Source organism: Alosa alosa, chromosome 17 (assembly GCF_017589495.1).
Source record: "Alosa alosa isolate M-15738 ecotype Scorff River chromosome 17, AALO_Geno_1.1, whole genome shotgun sequence".
Classification (NCBI taxonomy): Eukaryota; Metazoa; Chordata; class Actinopteri; order Clupeiformes; family Clupeidae; genus Alosa; species Alosa alosa.
Window position 1 is genome coordinate 20919093 of NC_063205.1, and position 18081 is coordinate 20937173.

The 18081-nt window shown below is 43.4% G+C and overlaps 1 protein-coding gene across 1 annotated transcript; it reads left to right on the forward strand.

The window, feature by feature from the left end:
• The first annotated feature begins 1346 nt into the window (after positions 1-1346).
• On the forward strand, positions 1347-17645 carry LOC125310595 (solute carrier family 22 member 4-like). The gene is given in 12 exon segments (XM_048268178.1): positions 1347-1840; positions 3307-3410; positions 6200-6216; positions 7054-7131; positions 7134-7193; positions 8216-8387; positions 10812-10938; positions 11894-11994; positions 13504-13718; positions 14356-14538; positions 15764-15899; positions 17401-17645. Coding segments are annotated over 12 exon segments (1686 nt in total). The 5' UTR covers positions 1347-1447; the 3' UTR covers positions 17501-17645.
• Positions 17646-18081: the final 436 nt, after the last annotated feature.

The window sequence follows — 18081 nt, forward strand, 5'->3', positions numbered from 1 at the left end:
GTCACTCTCATTGTTGATGAGAAGATGAAGCAGAACTAGCCCTCAGGGCATGAGAAGAGAAGAAAATATCCAAGGCTCAGCCTCATTCTCCACACAAAGACTCACAGACATACCAGCTAAATTCTCAAGGGCTGAGGGCTGTCCCACTGTAAAATCCTGAAGTGAATGACAGACAGTATGCAGACAGTACCTTCATGAAGTTTACCGTTCACCGCCATCTTGAATTTAGTCATGATAAGTCGAGTGATGAGTACGAATGAACAGGTATGATAAGGGACCAGATTCAAAAATAATTCAGTGGAAATGCATGGATTTCAGTTGCTGCTACTGGAAGCAACCGGAATCCATGCATTTCCACTGAATTATTTTTGGAATCTGATCCCTGATCGTGATCCCATTGTGATGTCATACACGATGTCATCAACGATTTTTAACATTTTTAATCCCCTATTTCTAAAAAAGTATAAACTTTTTAAAAAATCTGAAATGATAACTCTCTTGTCCAAATCCAGGACTACACAATGGTTATTTCAACATGTCTGTACATTAAGCGGTTAGAGTCACATTCATTCTTGAAAAGGTAAAAAGAAAAGGTTATAATAATAAGAAGCCAGGAGATTTCAATATAGTGGATTCCATCCACTATAACTAGGAGGACCATCTAGTGAGAGGCCCTTTAAGCTTTTCAAGAACCTCTTCCCAGAACCCTCTAAAACATACACATACACATACACATACACATACACACACACACACACACAAGTATGTAAGCGCAGTTCCAACCCCCAACATCTTCAGAAATATGTAGGCTGTCTGTATCAGTTTAAACATTAGCATTTTGGTATCATACTTTTTCAAAAAGACAACAAGATCATCAACATAGATAGGCAGATAATAAAACAAATATAATACACAAAGAGATGTAGTAAAACCAGAAATGACCTTAGTCAATTTATGGACTTTTTTGCCAAAAGAAATTAGATCAAAAGAAAATCCAATAATCGTGAGATCTCTAAAGCATCATTCCTCAAAGCATGCATACCCACAAAATCACCATCAACCAAACCACACTCCTACTGTCCAGAGACATCAAGATTATCAGGGATTTTCAATGGCATGATGTTAACTTACAGTAAGTGACCAAAAAACATTTTCTACATTACTTGCCTGCCATACCAAAAACTGCTGGTTGTGGACAAAATTGTTTTTGAAAAGAACAGAAAAAAAGCGGGGAAAAAAGATCAAAGAAACAAAGTGGGACACGAGGGGTGCATGCGGCGTGCTCACTCACACTCACAAACGCTCCACCCACTCCGAGAGAGAGAGAGGGAGGGAGCAAGGGGGTAGATTATCAGCTATGGCCGTGTCATACAATAAGTGCCAGAGGGTAGATGGGGGCAAAGGCAGCTCCTCTAAGTGAAAGGGCAGTTTGGAGAAAGGAGAGAGTATGAGAGACTACGATGAGATCACCTCGTTCCTGGGAACGTGGGGGCCTTTCCAGAAGCTGGTCTTCTTCTCTCTGGCCTTCAGCATCCTACCTAACGGTCTGGTTGGCATTTACATCGTGTTTGTGGGTGACACGCCGCCCCACGAGTGTTTGGTCCCGGAGGAGAGCAACATCAGCGAGAGCTGGAGGAACGTGAGCATTCCCCTGGTGGTGCAGGACGGGCTGGTGAAACGCAGCTCCTGCAGCAGATACAGCCTGGACCAGCTGAGGAACTTCTCCCTGCTCAACTACGTCCCCGACGTGGACGTCAACGTCAGTCAGATTCAGCAGGAGAGCTGTCTGGATGGCTGGAAGTACAGTAAAGACATCTACCAGTCCACCATCGTTACTGAGGTGAGCACACACACTGATGACACTCTCAGCCACACACACACACACACACACACACACTGATGACACTCTCAGCCATTGATAAAGTGTTGCTAGTCCACCTCTACCGAGTCAAATGGAATTGGGTTTTGCCCATTGTATTCATGCATCAGAGGTATAAACATATGCAAGTGAAATGGGATACCCTGAGAAGGTTTTGATACAGCTAAAGCTTTTTTAGAAAAAGTGCTTCAAACTAAAAAATTATCAAATGGACAAGGTACATGTGTTGTGAAATGGCATTTCACTGCATAACATGCTTAACTTGTATCCTTGCAAGACATAGAGAAATAGAACAAAATGATTAAGAAAAAGAAATATGATTCATCTGTTCTGAGTTTTGTATTGGGCAATGTTGGTGTAGAGAGTGTGTATATATTCTCAGCTTGCATAACTCATAGGTTTGGTTGGTGGATCTGGTCATACATTTGCTGAAGTGTCTCATGAATACACTACTAGCATTACTGCATTACTGCTTCACAGCTTAATAGATGTTTCTACTCAGTTACATGTAGTTCAGAACTCCCCAACCCTGCAAGCCACAGAAGTACATGTAACAGTTGAACACTATCCACAGCCACATGACGTAAGGTAATATGTAGTAGTGCATGATGCCACAGTAAAGGGAAACTCCAGTTTAACGATAACCCGGGTCTATTTTTGGATAATAACGAGTGCACATTTTTGTTTGGGACCAAAACAATGTCAGTTGTTGCAGTTTTGAGCTAGACTGAAAGAGTCAGTGTATTTACAACTGAATAGCACATGGCTTAGCTTTCGGGGGCAACTTTGCTACATCAAAAAATAATTGCTTTTTTGAGCCATTAAATTGGTCACCACCATCTTGCAAGAGTTGGTGCAAGACGATTACCAAATGAGGCACAAGCTAATATCAATGGACACAACAGGAGGAGAGTTTGGTAATCAACTTGTACAGATTATCTCCTCACAAGATGGCGACCTAGAGAAAAGCAAGGTAACAATATTTTTTCATACCCTTTCTTTACAATTACAAGGGTAGAAATACTTCAGTTTCAGATTCATACTTTATTGTCCCCATACCAGGGGGGAAATTTGTTGTTGCTGTTTGTACTCATATTTAACAAAATAATTGACAAATGAATGAAAATGTACTCACATTTGACTTAACAAAAAGAAAATGTACAAAAACAAATTATACACAGGCAAAAACTCCACAAATAGGCAGACACTGCTTACTTCTAGTCAGATTGTTGAGAGTGGTGATGGCAGGTGAGATGAAACTTGATGAAACAGTTTGTCTGCAGAGACCATAGTAGCATAGACGTTTATTATTATTATTTGTTTTAGCCTATAAGATTGAGTTTCTTTGGCACCACCACATAATTGGATAATGTCTGACTTTCGTAATGATTCATGGTTGTGTGATGGTTAAATGATTTGCCTTGCAGTGGGACCTGGTGTGTGAGAATGAATACAAAGAGCCTCTGGCCTCGTCCATCTACTTCCTGGGTGTACTGGTGGGGACGTTTATCTCTGGGCAACTCTCGGACAGGTGTCTGCTACTGCCAACACCACATCACACCACACAGGCAAATAGATAGACGTATACAGTAGATAGATTGATGCATACACACATACATACATGTACATACACATGTACATACATGCATACACACACATACAATACAATACAGACACATGTACATACATACAATACACATAACATACATAAATAGACAAATACTTACTTTATTTATGCCGAGGAAAATGTAGGCAAGTTCCATTCACAGTGTATGCTGTCTATAACCCTTTGCATTTATATGAGTTCCATTCACAGTGTATGCTGTCTGCTTTTATGAGTTCCCACAGTGTTGCTGTTAATTTATATGAGTTCCATTCACAGTGTATGCTGTCTAGAACCCTTTGCATTTATATGAGTTCCATTCACAGTGTATGCTGTCTATTAACCCTTTGGATTTATATGAGTTCCATTCACAGTGTATGCTGTCTATAACCCTTTGCATTTATATGAGTTCCATTCACAGTGTATGCTGTCTATTAACCCTTTGCATTTATATGAGTTCCTCAGTATCCAGGTAGCCAAGACAGAGGATTGTTTTTAAATGTCAACGCATTGAGACAAAAATCTTAAAGCTCTTATCACACTATGCTCTACTATAATGCGCTACACTATGACAACTCCTTTTTTTAAAATCTGAACGTGCTGTATTTAAGTGTGTTGAACTAGAAGACACAGTCCATAAATTCAATACAACAATGAGAGGAGGCTATCTTTTATTTTATCATCGTAATGGCTTTGAAATCACAAAGGTTTATTGACTTCACTGTGTGTCTGTGTATTTTGGACTCTGAACACCTGCATTATGTCACGACTGGATGTAAAGCATGCAATGGACTGTTCACTGAATGGCATAACCACATTGTATATTGTTCATAACCACATTGTGTATTGTTCATAACCACATTGTGTATTGTTCATAACCACATACTACATTTACCTTCATTCATTTAGCAGACATCTTTATCCAAAGCGATTGTCATTTATATTACAAGGGTCATTGTCCCCAGAGCAACTTGGGGTTAAGTGCCTTGCTCATGGGCACAGCGGTGGAAGGCAGGCATTGACTCGCAACTTTTCAGGCTAGTGCATACTAGCCCTGCTCCTTAGCCACTATGCTAAGGTTCATGGTATGAGATGAGAATCGCTGAAAAAATTAGGGCTTTGTGCCTCAGTGAAGAGAGGGAAAGGAAGCAAGTGGGAAGGAGTGATGGGGTGGGATCGGGAAATGACCACAAGTTGGACTCCAATCTGGGTCACCATGGGTGCTTGGGCCCAAGTGTGGTATCCAACCTGGGTCTCCATGGGTGCTTGGGCCCAAGTGTGGTATCCAACCTGGGTCTACATGGGTGCTTGGGCCCAAGTGTGATATGACTCCAACCTTGGTCTCCATTGGTGCTTGGGCCCAAGTGTGATATGACTCCAACCTTGGTCTCCATGGGTGCTTGGGCTCAAGTGTGATATTACTCCAACCTGGGTCTCCATGGGTGCTTGGGCCCAAGTGTGAAATGACTCCAACCTGGGTCTCCATGGGTGCTTGGGCCCAAGTGTGGTATGACTTCAACCTGGGTCTCCATGGGTGCTTGGGCCCAAGTGTGGTATCCAACCTGGGTCTCCATGGGTGCTTGGGCACAAGTGTGGTATGGGCGCTGTGGCCAATTGCACCACAGCCCCCCCCCCCCTACATTGTGTTTTACCTGTATATAGGCATAGCCTTCTCTTATAGCCTAAATTAAGTGTCAGCCCTTAGATATCAGTGAGCTAGGTGATAAATGTAGTCTGGTGATTTTATATGTGATATGCTCAATTGGGTCCATTGGTGCTTGGGCCCAAGTGTGTTAGACACAGGCATGAATGAGGGTGCTTGAGGCTCAAGTGTGATATTACTCCAACCTGGGTCTCCATGGGAAATGGCCCAGTGTGAAAAAAGTTGGGTCTCCATGGGTCTTAGCCCCAAGTGTAATGAATGCTGTACGTGCAGGTAAGTTGCTTCTCAGCCACGTGTCAAAGAGAGTAGGTCTACATGGGTGCTTGGGCTCAAGTGTGATATTACTCCAACCTGGGTCTCCATGGGTGCTTGGGCCCAAGTGTGAAATGACTCCAACCTGGGTCTCCATGGGTGCTTGGGCCCAAGTGTGGTATGACTTCAACCTGGGTCTCCATGGGTGCTTGGGCCCAAGTGTGGTATCCAACCTGGGTCTCCATGGGTGCTTGGGCCCAAGTGTGGTATCCAACCTGGGTCTACATGGGTGCTTGGGCCCAAGTGTGATATGACTCCAACCTTGGTCTCCATGGGTGCTTGGGCCCAAGTGTGGTATCCAACCTGGGTCTACATGGGTGCTTGGGCCCAAGTGTGGTATCCAACCTGGGTCTCCATGGGTGCTTGGGCCCCAAGTGGTATCCAACCTGGGTCTACATGGGTGCTTGGGCCCAAGTGTGGTATCCAACCTGGGTCTCCATGGGTGCTTGGGCACAAGTGTGGTATCCAACCTGGGTCTACATGGGTGCTTGGGCCCCAAGTGGTATCCAACCTGGGTCTCCATGGGTGCTTGGGCCCAAGTGTCAATATAGATATCCAGTGAGCTAGGTGATAAATGTAGTCTGGTGATTTTTATATGTGGCAGCCTAGGGCATATTCAGAACATGACAGTTAGACACAGGCATGAATGAGAATAAGAATGGATTTAATTGGTCATCGGTCTCCAAGGAAATGGTCAGTCGGTAAAGTTTTGCTCCATCTTAGCTATGCAGAGTTTATAAAGGTATGGACGGCGGTGTTGTTTTTGCCACCATGACAATGCAGGCTACTTTATCCTCGAAATATTTGCCCATTTATCTTCTCCCCCAGCGGGGCAGGCATTATGTGTCAGCATTATTATTCTTCTTCATTGGAGACGGGCCCAAGTGTGATATGACTCCAACCTTGGTCTCCATGGGTGCTTGGGCCCAAGTGTGATATGACTCAACCTTGGTCTCCATTGGTGCTTGGGCCCAAGTGTGATATGACTCCAACCTTGGTCTCCATGGGTGCTTGGGCCCAAGTGTGATATGACTCCAACCTTGGTCTCCATTGGTGCTTGGGCCCCAAGTGGTATCCAACCTGGGTCTCCATGGGTGCTTGGGCCCCAAGTGGTATCCAACCTGGGTCTACATGGGTGCTTGGGCCCAAGTGTGATATGACTCAACCTTGGTCTCCATTGGTGCTTGGGCCCAAGTGTGATATGACTCAACCTTGGTCTCCATGGGTGCTTGGGCCCAAGTGTGATATGACTCCAACCTTGGTCTCCATTGGTGCTTGGGCCCAAGTGTGATATGACTCCAACCTTGGTCTCCATTGGTGCTTGGGCCCAAGTGTGATATGACTCAACCTTGGTCTCCATTGGTGCTTGGGCCCCAAGGGCATGCACGTATGTGTGTATTATTGTATGTGTGTGTGTGTGTGTGCGGAGACGCGATATGTGTGTGTGTATTATTATTATTGTGTATGTAACCTTATCTCAATTGGGATTGGGTATGGAAAAGGTGTCTCTATGTTCCCATTTCCAAGGGCGAATCCAGTGGGTAATCAAAATCTATGTGGACGGGGCATGGATATGTGTGTGTGTGTTATAAAGAGTGATGAAGGAGATGACCACCATGACAATGCAGGCGTTGACCATCTTTGAATATTTACTCCCCAGCTGGGAGGCCTTTAGCCTATCTTCTTCTTCATTGGCTTCCTTGGTTTCACCCTTCATTCGTTGGCTATATTGCTCGGTATGAGCAACGGAAAAAAACATCTCAACAAATGCTAAGCCCAACTCAATAGTTATAATTGGTGCCTGGATTTTAGGAACATTGGAGTGAATGGCCTCTTTGCCAGACGGATCTGCAAAGCAAATTCAAATTTGCCAAATGTTCGTCTAGGTTCTCCCAGGCTAGGGAATCCCAGCTTCAGAAAGTATAACCCATTTTGCAGACTTTTCGGATCCGGCCCGCCAAGCATTTGATTTGGTTATCAGGCCAACAACGTTGGTTAGCTTTACTGAAAATGGCTTTTTTGCTCTCCTTAGAGAACGTTTACAATGTCAATGTCAAAACATCATGTTAAATAGAGATGATAGGCCTACTGTTAGTTATCTCCTTTGCAGCAGATCTAACGTAAACGTTATGTGATCCATTTAATTGGGAACGCGTCTGCAAGTCACAAGAGGGAGAGAAAGCAGCAGGTTCCAGCTGGCTTGTCATTGTTGGTAATTGATATCTCCTTCTTATAAGAAACTTTAAAAAGGAAATCATGAAGGCAACAGTAGTTTCCACTACTGGCCATTTAAAAATAGCGGAGCAGGCAGAAGATCATTGAGAAATAAACGTGAATTAAAGCGTCTGTCTTAAAGCGACAGTGCACAATTTATACATTTGTTAATCAGCATCAAATTAGCAGTATTTTTGAAGCAATTCATATTTTAAAACAAATACTTTTGATACTAAATTATTTTATAGGAAAAATGTATTTTTTTATGTGTGTGTCGTGGGGAGGGGGTTGTTGTGCGGCCTGCCGGCGAATTTTCAAAACCCAATGTGGCCCTTGAGCCAAAACGTTTGCCCACCCCTGATGTAAACACAGATATCTGATATGGGACACTCTGGAAAATAGATGTAAACAGACGTAGGTTAGAATATAGGCCAAAAATCAGAACTGCATCAAGGCCTGCCAGTGTAAATGCAGAACTGTGCATCAAGGCCTGCCAGTGTAAATGCAGCCTATGATCGTCCTTTTCCCCCTTGCTGTGTGACAGGCTCGGAGATCTTGAGCCCAGCTACGCGTGTGGTGTTCTGCTCCCTGGGGGTGTTCATGGCGTCCGGGGTGGGGCAGATGCTCCTGCCCCTGTTTGCCTACTTCCTGCGGGACTGGAGACTCCTGATCATGCCCATGGCGGCTTCAGGGCTCCTCTACATCCCCCTGTGGTGGTGAGGCAAACATACTCCTACACACACACACACACACACACTTAATAACACATCTGCACACACACACATACACAAGCAAACACAAACACACACACTTAAAAACACATCTGCACACACACATACTGTACTGTACATACACAAACACCCACTCTCACACACTTACACCTACACACACACACACACACACACACACACACACACACACACACACACACACACACACACAAACACACACACACTTAAAAACACTTCCACACACACACTCTCACACACTTACTCACACCTACACACACACAAACATGAGATTTGGTATGGGGTCATTGTGTTTGAATGACATGTTTCACTCAAGATTTTGAGTGTAAACAACTGAAAAAAACTGTAATAAGCACACACACACACACACACACACATACTCAGGTCACACACACACACATACTCAGGTCTCCTTTACCGTTCCGTAGGGTAATTACTGAGCCACTGCAACATTAATTTGATATATTCCACGACCTACAGTATATTATAATGAGTCCTGAGATTCACATTTTATATACTTTATTTGATTCAACTTTACAAATCAAGTAGGAATCATCTTCTGAATAATCCAGTAGATTAAAGCAGTTCAGCAATCTATCATGAGTTTAGGTTTGAGGGTATAGGAACATTGTATTTTCCAAATAAACATGCTTCCTATAACTGCTGATATGGAACAGTACTTTACTAGCTACTTGGCCTTAGTTTTATATAGTCCCCCAATGCAAAGTCCACAGACCACTAACTTATATGGGTTTTTGTACAGTATCAGTCCTCCATAAATAGATCAAAAGCATATGACACTTCAAATATTTTAACCTTTTTGGCATTCTGACAAATGGTGATCACACAAACACACCAACACACACACGTGTGGAATTTACAATGTGCCATAAACTAATCTGCTTTTTGGTGGAATCTGGAAAACGTGACCATTTTATCTCTAAGCTGGGCTTTTCATGAGGTCTACACACAATGCTATGTTCAGATCTATGATGGTCAAAGGGAGAATCATGAGTTGAGTTTGAGTTTACCTTTATTGTCATTGTACACATGATACAACGAAATTTGAGGAGCTTTCCCTTAAGGTCCACCACATTGATTCAATGATGTCATTTCAATAAAAAAAAAAAAATAGTATACACATGACATAAAGCATATACATACACACTTCATACATACTAAAACTTTTTTTTTTTAGCCTGAGGTTCCATTTTTGCATGGATGTACTGCAGGGTTTCAAATTGCCCTTGTAAAAAATAAGTGTCTGCATTACATAAAAATAAATTATACATTATAATACAAATCTAAATATGGTATGGAATGTTGATAGCCTTTAAAAAGAGGAAGTGTAATAGGGCGGGCGAGGGAGAAGATGGGGGTTAGTTCATATGCGTGTTCAGGGAGGATATGGCTCTGGGAAAGAAGCTGCCCTGGAGTCTGTTTGTCTGGGATGTGATGCATCTGAAGCACCTTCCAGAGGGCAACAGGTTGAACAGGTGGGAACTGGGATGAGAATGGTCCTAGCAGTCAGCCAGGCGACATACCAGTCGTGCCCGTCCGATGCGGGGATAGCCCAGCCACATGGTGCTGGATAATGCTAGCCTGACGAGCCAGACCCACATTAAAATGTAGGGTCTGGACACTCACCGTTCGCAGTGCTCAGTCCGAGGGGCGGGATAATCAGTTGTCTTTCAAATTCCCTCTGCACGCAATAGGACAGCGGCGGCGCTATGAGTCCCATCGTTTCCCACCAGCGGAGCTAGTTGGCTAGTTCAAACGTTTGCCAACTTAATAAAAGCTTAACTCGTGTCACACTGTTCGCCAGCAGCAACATCCATCTTATTTGTTTTCAAGTAGCAGGGAATTCAAGCCAAACCGTTGCAACTCTGCCATCAATCATTATGTTAAGCCCACCTAACGACTCTATACACGATTTCATTGGCCTGATTAAGTTTAGATTTCTGGAGCTCACAAGCCAACGGAGAGTTGCTAGACTAGCCCTGGCAGCAAATGTAATTCGCTGCCGCTAGGGGCGCGTCTAGATTTCTAGGCTAGGATAATGCTGCCTTGAAAAAGGCTTTGAATCTTCTGCAGCCTTGGAAAAGGCTCTTGCTTTGAGGCTCTCGAAGCAGAGAAGGGAAGGGAGGCTCTCTGAGATTTGTGAATGTTTGCAACAAAAATAACACATAACACCTTTAATGCCCGTCTACACTTTCAACGACAAATATAACAAAAACGATGAAAACTATGGTTATAACAATAACAATGAAAACTATGGTTATAACAATAACGATGAAACTATGGTTATAACAATAACGATGAAAACTACGTTTTTTAAGATCACTCTAGCTGATAAGAACAACCACCCCTCTCCTCTCCCGCCTCTACCAGGCTGATTCCCGAGTCGCCCCGCTGGCTTCTGTCCCAGGGGAGAGTGGAGGAGGCTGAGGCCATACTGAGAAATGCGGCCAGGATGAACAAAGTCACCGTGCCCCAGGTCATCTTCACACCCGATGAGGTAAGCCACTGCTGGATAAAGGCCCCTTCTATGCACAGGAAGAGGCAATAGTAGCGCAAAACTCTGAAACCCATTATTTTCCGTGACTTGCATGGCGCAATAACGGTTTGCCGCTGTGCAGAGTAAATTGCAGCGCACGCAATATTTCAGCCACTGCGAAATTCAATGTTGAACTTTGACCATGGTGCGCTGTAAATCATGGCTATACTTTGAGCTGAGCCCGGCGGTAAGCACAACACAAATCTCTCGGTCATTTGCTCAACCAAGCGCAACCTAACAGCGAGCACAGCCGTCCTACTCAATTTTGCCCCACTGCTCATGTTACCCAATTGCTCAGTGAACTCCATTGGCGACCTGTAGCTGCCCACAAGAAATTCAAATCACTAACGCATAAAAAACTCCTCAAGACCCAGCTCTTCCGAGTACCTCCTCTCCTAGCACTACCAACAAATGGACATGCTTATTCTATCACTTACCACCTGGATTATCCCTCTTCTGCTTCTTTTGACTTAACTTCACTAGAACTGTCACTTGATTCTATGCAAGTAGAACTGATTGCTGCACTAGCATGTCGTACCTTGTCACACTGTACCTTGATTGTTCCTTTTTCATTTGTTTAGTTATACTCCACATATAATTTCATTAACTTTTCTTAATATTCATGACAAGTTAAATTTAAAGAGATTGTGGACCAATGGCGGACCACAAGTGGCACGCCACCGGCAGCATACCATCAGCGGTCCGCTATCTGCCAATCTGATTTTGCTATCTGGGTTGTCACACTGTACCTTGATTGTTCCCTATTTTTGTGAGTTTCTTTGGATAAAAGCAGCACCTAAATGTAAATGTAAACTGGCTCTGCCACTGAGCAATATGTGTGTTGTGTCTGTTTGTCCTAAATATAGATGGGATTTGCACACAAACACTCTAACTCCGTGTCTGTTTGTCCTCCCAGATCGAGGAAGCCCAGGCGAATAAGGAGAAGAAATACAACATTCTGGACATCCTAAGGAGATGCAACGCAGTGGTCCTCATCCTCGTCTGCTCCATCCTCTGGTGCGATATACAGTATATCTGGATATTCACATTGTAATGAATGTTAAGGACAACTGGACATAAATGCAAAGAAGTTTTAATAAAGACCAAGGCAAAGTTACAACCAAGATGGTCAACTGGCAGAAGACGGGTTATAAAGTGGTCAGGTCTAGACACGCAAAATGGCAGTCACGCTTCACATCAAGTTAAGATTTCCAAGGTGGAAATCCTACAAAAAAGATCCAAAGCTGCCATCTTTGCCCATATAAGGTAGCCTGGAAGCCAGCTGAACTTAGCCCCGCCCACAAAATGTGAGGTAAGGAAGATCAGTCTGGAACTGTTCTGTTGAGTAGCAACTATATCCGAACCAGAGCAGTTTGGACCAGAACGGGTCGGACCAGAACAGTTTTATTCAGAGCTGAAAATGCAACTGTGTTTGACAGAGGATGTAGGTTGCTAGTAACAAAATATTAGCGTTCACAGCATGGTATGATGATTGCATGATGGTATGAAGATTAATTAAAAAGTTTAAAATCCCTGTGAACAGCCCTTTTTCCTTCAAGTGCTGATGGTGTGCAGTATAGCTATTGAAAAGTCAAAAAGTAGTATACATCGCCCCGGTTCTTTGCAAAGAGCTTTGCAGGTATTTGCCACGGTTCTCCCTAACAAAAATGCTGTTGCTAGAAGGTAGACATTTAGATTTCACTATCACGTCTGTTGTACAAGATATTGACAGTGTAAGAACTTAAAAAAAAAAAAAAAACAGAAAACAATGCTAATTGTTCCAGTAATTGCAAAAATAATTCTGTGGAAATGCATGGATTCCAGTTGCTGTGACTGGAAGCAACTGGAATCCATGCATTTCCACAGAATTATTTTTGGAATCTGATCCCTTATCATACCTGTTCATTTGTACTTGCTCGACTTATCGTGACTAAATTCAAGATGGCAGCGAACGGTAAACTTCCTTAAGGTACTGTCTGTATGAATCGTCTTGTAAATAAACTCCCAGTGCTTTTTCAAAGTTCTCAATGTCTCGTTTTAAATATCAGGGCCCTCGGAAGTCTACCAATGAAGTGTGGAGATACTTCGAGCCTCGTAAATGGTGTAAAACAGTGATTTATTTGCATGGCTAGGCCGATGCTGAGGCACCCCCATTGAAAAAGCTGTTGGTAGCATCGGCTAACTAACGCCAGATTTCGGAGTGCAGGGGACAAGCCGAGATGAGCTATGAGACATACGTTCACACTCGGTATCATGTTTCAACACACTTTAGGTCAATATCACACCGGAATTCTACCCATTCAAAGGCAGAGGACAAAAGTATGTAGAGCGAAACGGCTGCATTCCAGGGCCCTTGAAAAGTCTGGAATATATTTTATTATATTTATTATGGGGCCCCATCAGGACTGCCAATGCATAGGGCCCAGGATCTTCTGCTACACCCCTGAGAATACCAACTTGATTTTTGATCGCACTTGTTTAGTTTTTGCAGTGTACTGTAATAATTCATATATGTCTGTACTGTAGGATCGTCATCACCATGTCTTACTACGCTCTGCTGCTGAACACCACCAACCTGCACGGTGATCCGTATTTCAACTTCTTCCTGTCGGCTGTCGTGGAGCTCCCGGCGTACGTAGGGGCCATGCTGCTGCTGAAGTTTTGCCCGCGCCGCATCTGCCAGTCCTCCACTCTCTTTCTGGGCGGCGCCGTCATTCTCCTCACCCAACTCGTGCCCGGAGGTAAGCTCCCTGATGTTTATAGGAACACAGAGACAGCGGACTTGTAACTGAAGGCTAGCCACTTCAATCCCTGACTGGTAGGGAACATGTGGGTGGGGGCAGTGATTGAACAGCATTCTCTCTTGAGCAAGGCACCTAACCCCTACTGGGTGCTGGATCAAGGACTGCCCACTGCTCCAAGTGTGTATGTGTGTAGTGTACACTTCTAGTGATGGGCAAATGAAGCTTTGGTGAACCACTGAACCACAGCATTGTGAAGCTAGCGACACTAATGAAAAAAATCCAATATGGCCACCACATGGAGATTTTTCAACATAAAAGTCCTTACCTAGTCTAGAAATTTTTTTTTTTTTCAGCTAGTGTCTCTAGCTTCACATTGCAGTGCTTCAGTGTTTCACCAAAGCTTCATTTGCCCATCACTATACACTACCCGTGGATGCGTAAACAAATCAAAGACAAATTCCCTTCAGGACAAAGAAAGAAACCAAAAATAGGGGGAGTAGTCCACACCAGCAAACACTTCCACTTTTCCCAAATACTGCTCTGATTTTACACTCCCAGGCAGTTTACAGTAGAATCATCTGTGAGAACAATAATTCAGGTGTAGTGGGACTGAACAGTTGACTGTGTGGTGCAGATCTTCCAGGTGTAGCCATTTTCCTGGAGATGGTGGGCAAGTTCGGCATCACCACGGCGTTCTGCGTGGTCTACGCCGTGACCTCTGAACTCTTCCCCACCGTGGTAAGGAACATGGCGATGGGAACCTGCTCCATGGCCGCTCGCATCGGAACCATAATCTCTCCGTTCATCATTTACCTGGGTGAGACGGTGGAGAAGTAATATCATAGGTATTCAGTGAGTGCTCACCTCAAACTAAAATACCTGCTCTGGTTTAAAATGTCTTATTATACGGCTCTTCACAATGCAAGTAGAATGCTCCATTGACTTGAATGGGATTTCCGAAAGTTCTACCGGTCATTATTTCTTGGGAAAGGACCTCTGAAAACAAGAATGACCGCTGTCAATGGCAACGGAGTTTGCGCTTGGAATTTCATTCAAAAGTGAAAGCAGACGGTTGATCAGCTGTGTTCTAAAGAATGTTTGATTCAAGTTCAGCGTGTGTTGCGAACTATTTGTTTCTCAGCAAAAGCCACGACGAAACGGTAACAAATAAGTGTAAAGAGACATATCATGGAGTTTATTTTTTTTGTTTTGGCAAGTAGCCGTATAATAAGCGGGATAATGTATAGAACGCCGGTCATTATGGGAAAATAAGTCCCTTCAGGGCGAAACAAGACCCCTCCGCTGGCGCGTCGGGGTCCGGTTCGCCCTGTCGGGACTTATTTTCCCCATAATGACCGGCGTTCTATACATTATCCCTTACATCTTTCATATTCATCATCAAATCCAAGTATTTAAGTATAGAGGGGCAGCCGTGGCCCACTGGTTAGCACTCTGGACTTGTAACCGGAGGGTTGCCGGTTCGAGCCCTGACCAGTGGGCCGCGGCTGAAGTGCCCTTGAGCAAGGCACCTCGAGCACTGCTGTTGTAGCAGGCAGCGCACTGCGCCGGGATTAGTGTGTGCTTCACCTCACTGTGTGTACACTGTGTGCTGTTTGTGTTTCACTAATTCACCGATTGGGTTAAATGCAACGACCAAATTTCCCTCACGGGATCAAATAAGTATATATACTATACTATACTGTATTCTCTTTCCCTCTTTTTCTGTCTCTCTGTCCTTCCTCCTCTCCTCCTTTTCCTCTGTCTTTCCACTACCTCTGCATTTCCTTCTCTCTCTTCCTCTCTCTTTGTCGCTCTCTCTCTCTCTTTGGGCTTGCTGTGTGATTATAGGAGTTTGATGAGGAGTTTGGAGACTCTTTGATTTGATTTGTGATGTGATTGTGACTTACCAGTGAAATGGTACAAGCCTTGTAGATTGGCATTTGAATGATCCATGTAATTGCGTAAGAGTATTAGTGTGGTCTAATAAAGGAGTGGTAACAGCTGTTTCTCTCTCCTCCTCTCCTTCCCTCTGTCTCCCACAGGAAATTATTATAAGTATCTCCCCTACCTCTTCATTGGGGGTTTGGCTGTGTTCTCAGGCATGCTCTGTTTCGTTCTGCCTGAGACGTTTGGAAAGGTCCTGCCGGACAACATCACTGAGATGCAGACGGTCCGAGGGTGAGTGACCACCGTCATCACACTGCCACAGCCACTCCACGAACTTCATATTAAATGGTAGTTTCGGAGTTAGAACAACCTAGTGTCTATTTACAGAAGATAAGTTCAAACTGCCTGATTGGTGGAGTTTTGAGCAAGACCGTTTTTTGCATTAGCAACGAATTGGCTTAGAGTGAAAGCGCTAAGGGCAAACACCCGGAATAAACATTAAGAATATAAAGAGTAAAAAACAAAGGCTATTTTATACCGTAAACATTGCTCAAAATATAATTGCACTTCTGTGGTAGTGCGGTGAGTGTCCCTACAGACAAACCTAAGTATTGTAACCTTTGAAAGTGTACATAGAGGTTATAACAATACCTGTTTTCTGGAGGAAACAAATGGCCTGGCTTGTGTTCGAGCTTGGAGCACTGCACAGATCTGGCTGAATCTTACAATACAAACATGCCTTACGTCCAGCCAGATCTGCACAGCGCAGCTAGCTGGAACGAGCCCACTGATTTGACCTCTCTGTAGACTTTCAAAGTTTACAATACTTCGGTTTGTCTGTACGGACATCCACCACATTACCACAGAAGTGTAATTATATATTGAGCAATGTTAACAGTATAAAATAGCAATTGTTTTTTTACGTGGATGTTTGCCCATTAGCGCTTTTTCTTTAAGCCGCTGCTAATGCAAAAAACAGTCATGCTCAAAACTCCACTAATTAACGTAATTTTGCTCTCATTTTGAACTTGTTATCTTCTGTAAATAGACCTTAGGTTGTTCTAACTCTGGAAAGATCCTTTAATCACAGCCTAATAACTATAATAATAGTCTGATAATTCTGTTTGGCCGTGGTGGAGCAGCGCTAATGTGACTGTCTTGCGACAGTTGGTCAACCCCAGTTTGATTCCCGGCGCTTTGGATAAAAGTGTCTGCTAAGTACCAATCAGCCCAGCTCAGCCCAGAGTTACTAATTGTCTAGAGTTGTGGTATGTAATGATTGTGTAATGATTTATCATGCCAGCCAGTCGTTGGATAACAACTGAACTTTGAACATAACACTACAGAGAGAAGAAGTGTGGGGGGGAAAATGGAGCAGCATAGCGTTAGTTCAGGCAGGCCACAGTCACACCCAGCCTTTCGGAGTCTGTCAGTAATTGGCTGACTGCTCAACTGATTGATCAGCTGATCATCAACCCACCTCCACCCCTTCATACATATGACTTATCAACGTGTAGTTGTTGTCATCAATGCCTGCTCTGTTATCTATTGTTGTTATTATTATATTTTAATTGATGGATTTCTTTTTCCTTTACAGTAGATTGATAAATGTATGTTGTTTTGGACTTTGCAGAGAATCTAATGTTGACATTCACAAACCTTTGTAATCGTCATAAATAACTACAATTTTACAATGTATGCTAAATTATAATTTTATCCATCCTGTCCGCACACTGATAAAATGTTGGTCATATTAAACTGAAATTACAGATTTTCATTGCTTCTGCCACAGGTTGGGTAAACCAAAGGGAACATTGATGGAATCAAAGGGAACCGTGATGGAATCCTGCACCAAGGAGACTTGTGATGTAATAAAGGAAGCCAAACTGTAAAACTCTCCATTCTACGGCTCTGTTCTACTGCAGAGAGCCTGCCAGCAGGGACCTCAGCTGAATATTAACGTTTTTCATGTGACGTATTCTAGGTTCTATAGCTTTGTTTACATCCAGCTGGTAGGCAAGGGACAAGTTGAACCCATTGAACATCGTTGTCTGCAGCTGCCTCTCAGTAGGCTACATCTCTGTATTTCAGCAATGTCAACATTTCAGGCATCAATAAAGGTGATGATGAAACGTTATCCCATTGTTCAATATTTGATAGCCTGTCACAGGAACGTTGTTTTAGCTAAAATCGCCCTGATTTGGTGCATTGATCTGTATCGGAGAACCTGCATGTAGCCTAATGGTAGCCTAACTTTTTTTTCTCTGTTCAAAACTCGGTTTACCACGAAGGCGATAGTCTTTCTTAGGCGATAGCCTTTCTTAGAAGCTGTGAAATTTGACCAGAAAGGAACATGTCTTCCTTCTGAAAGCTGACACAAAATCAAACAATATTTGATCATTTAACTTCAACTGAACAGCGACAGGTTTTGGTAGGCAGTAGACTTTTAAAGGTAGCCTAGAAGCTACTGGTA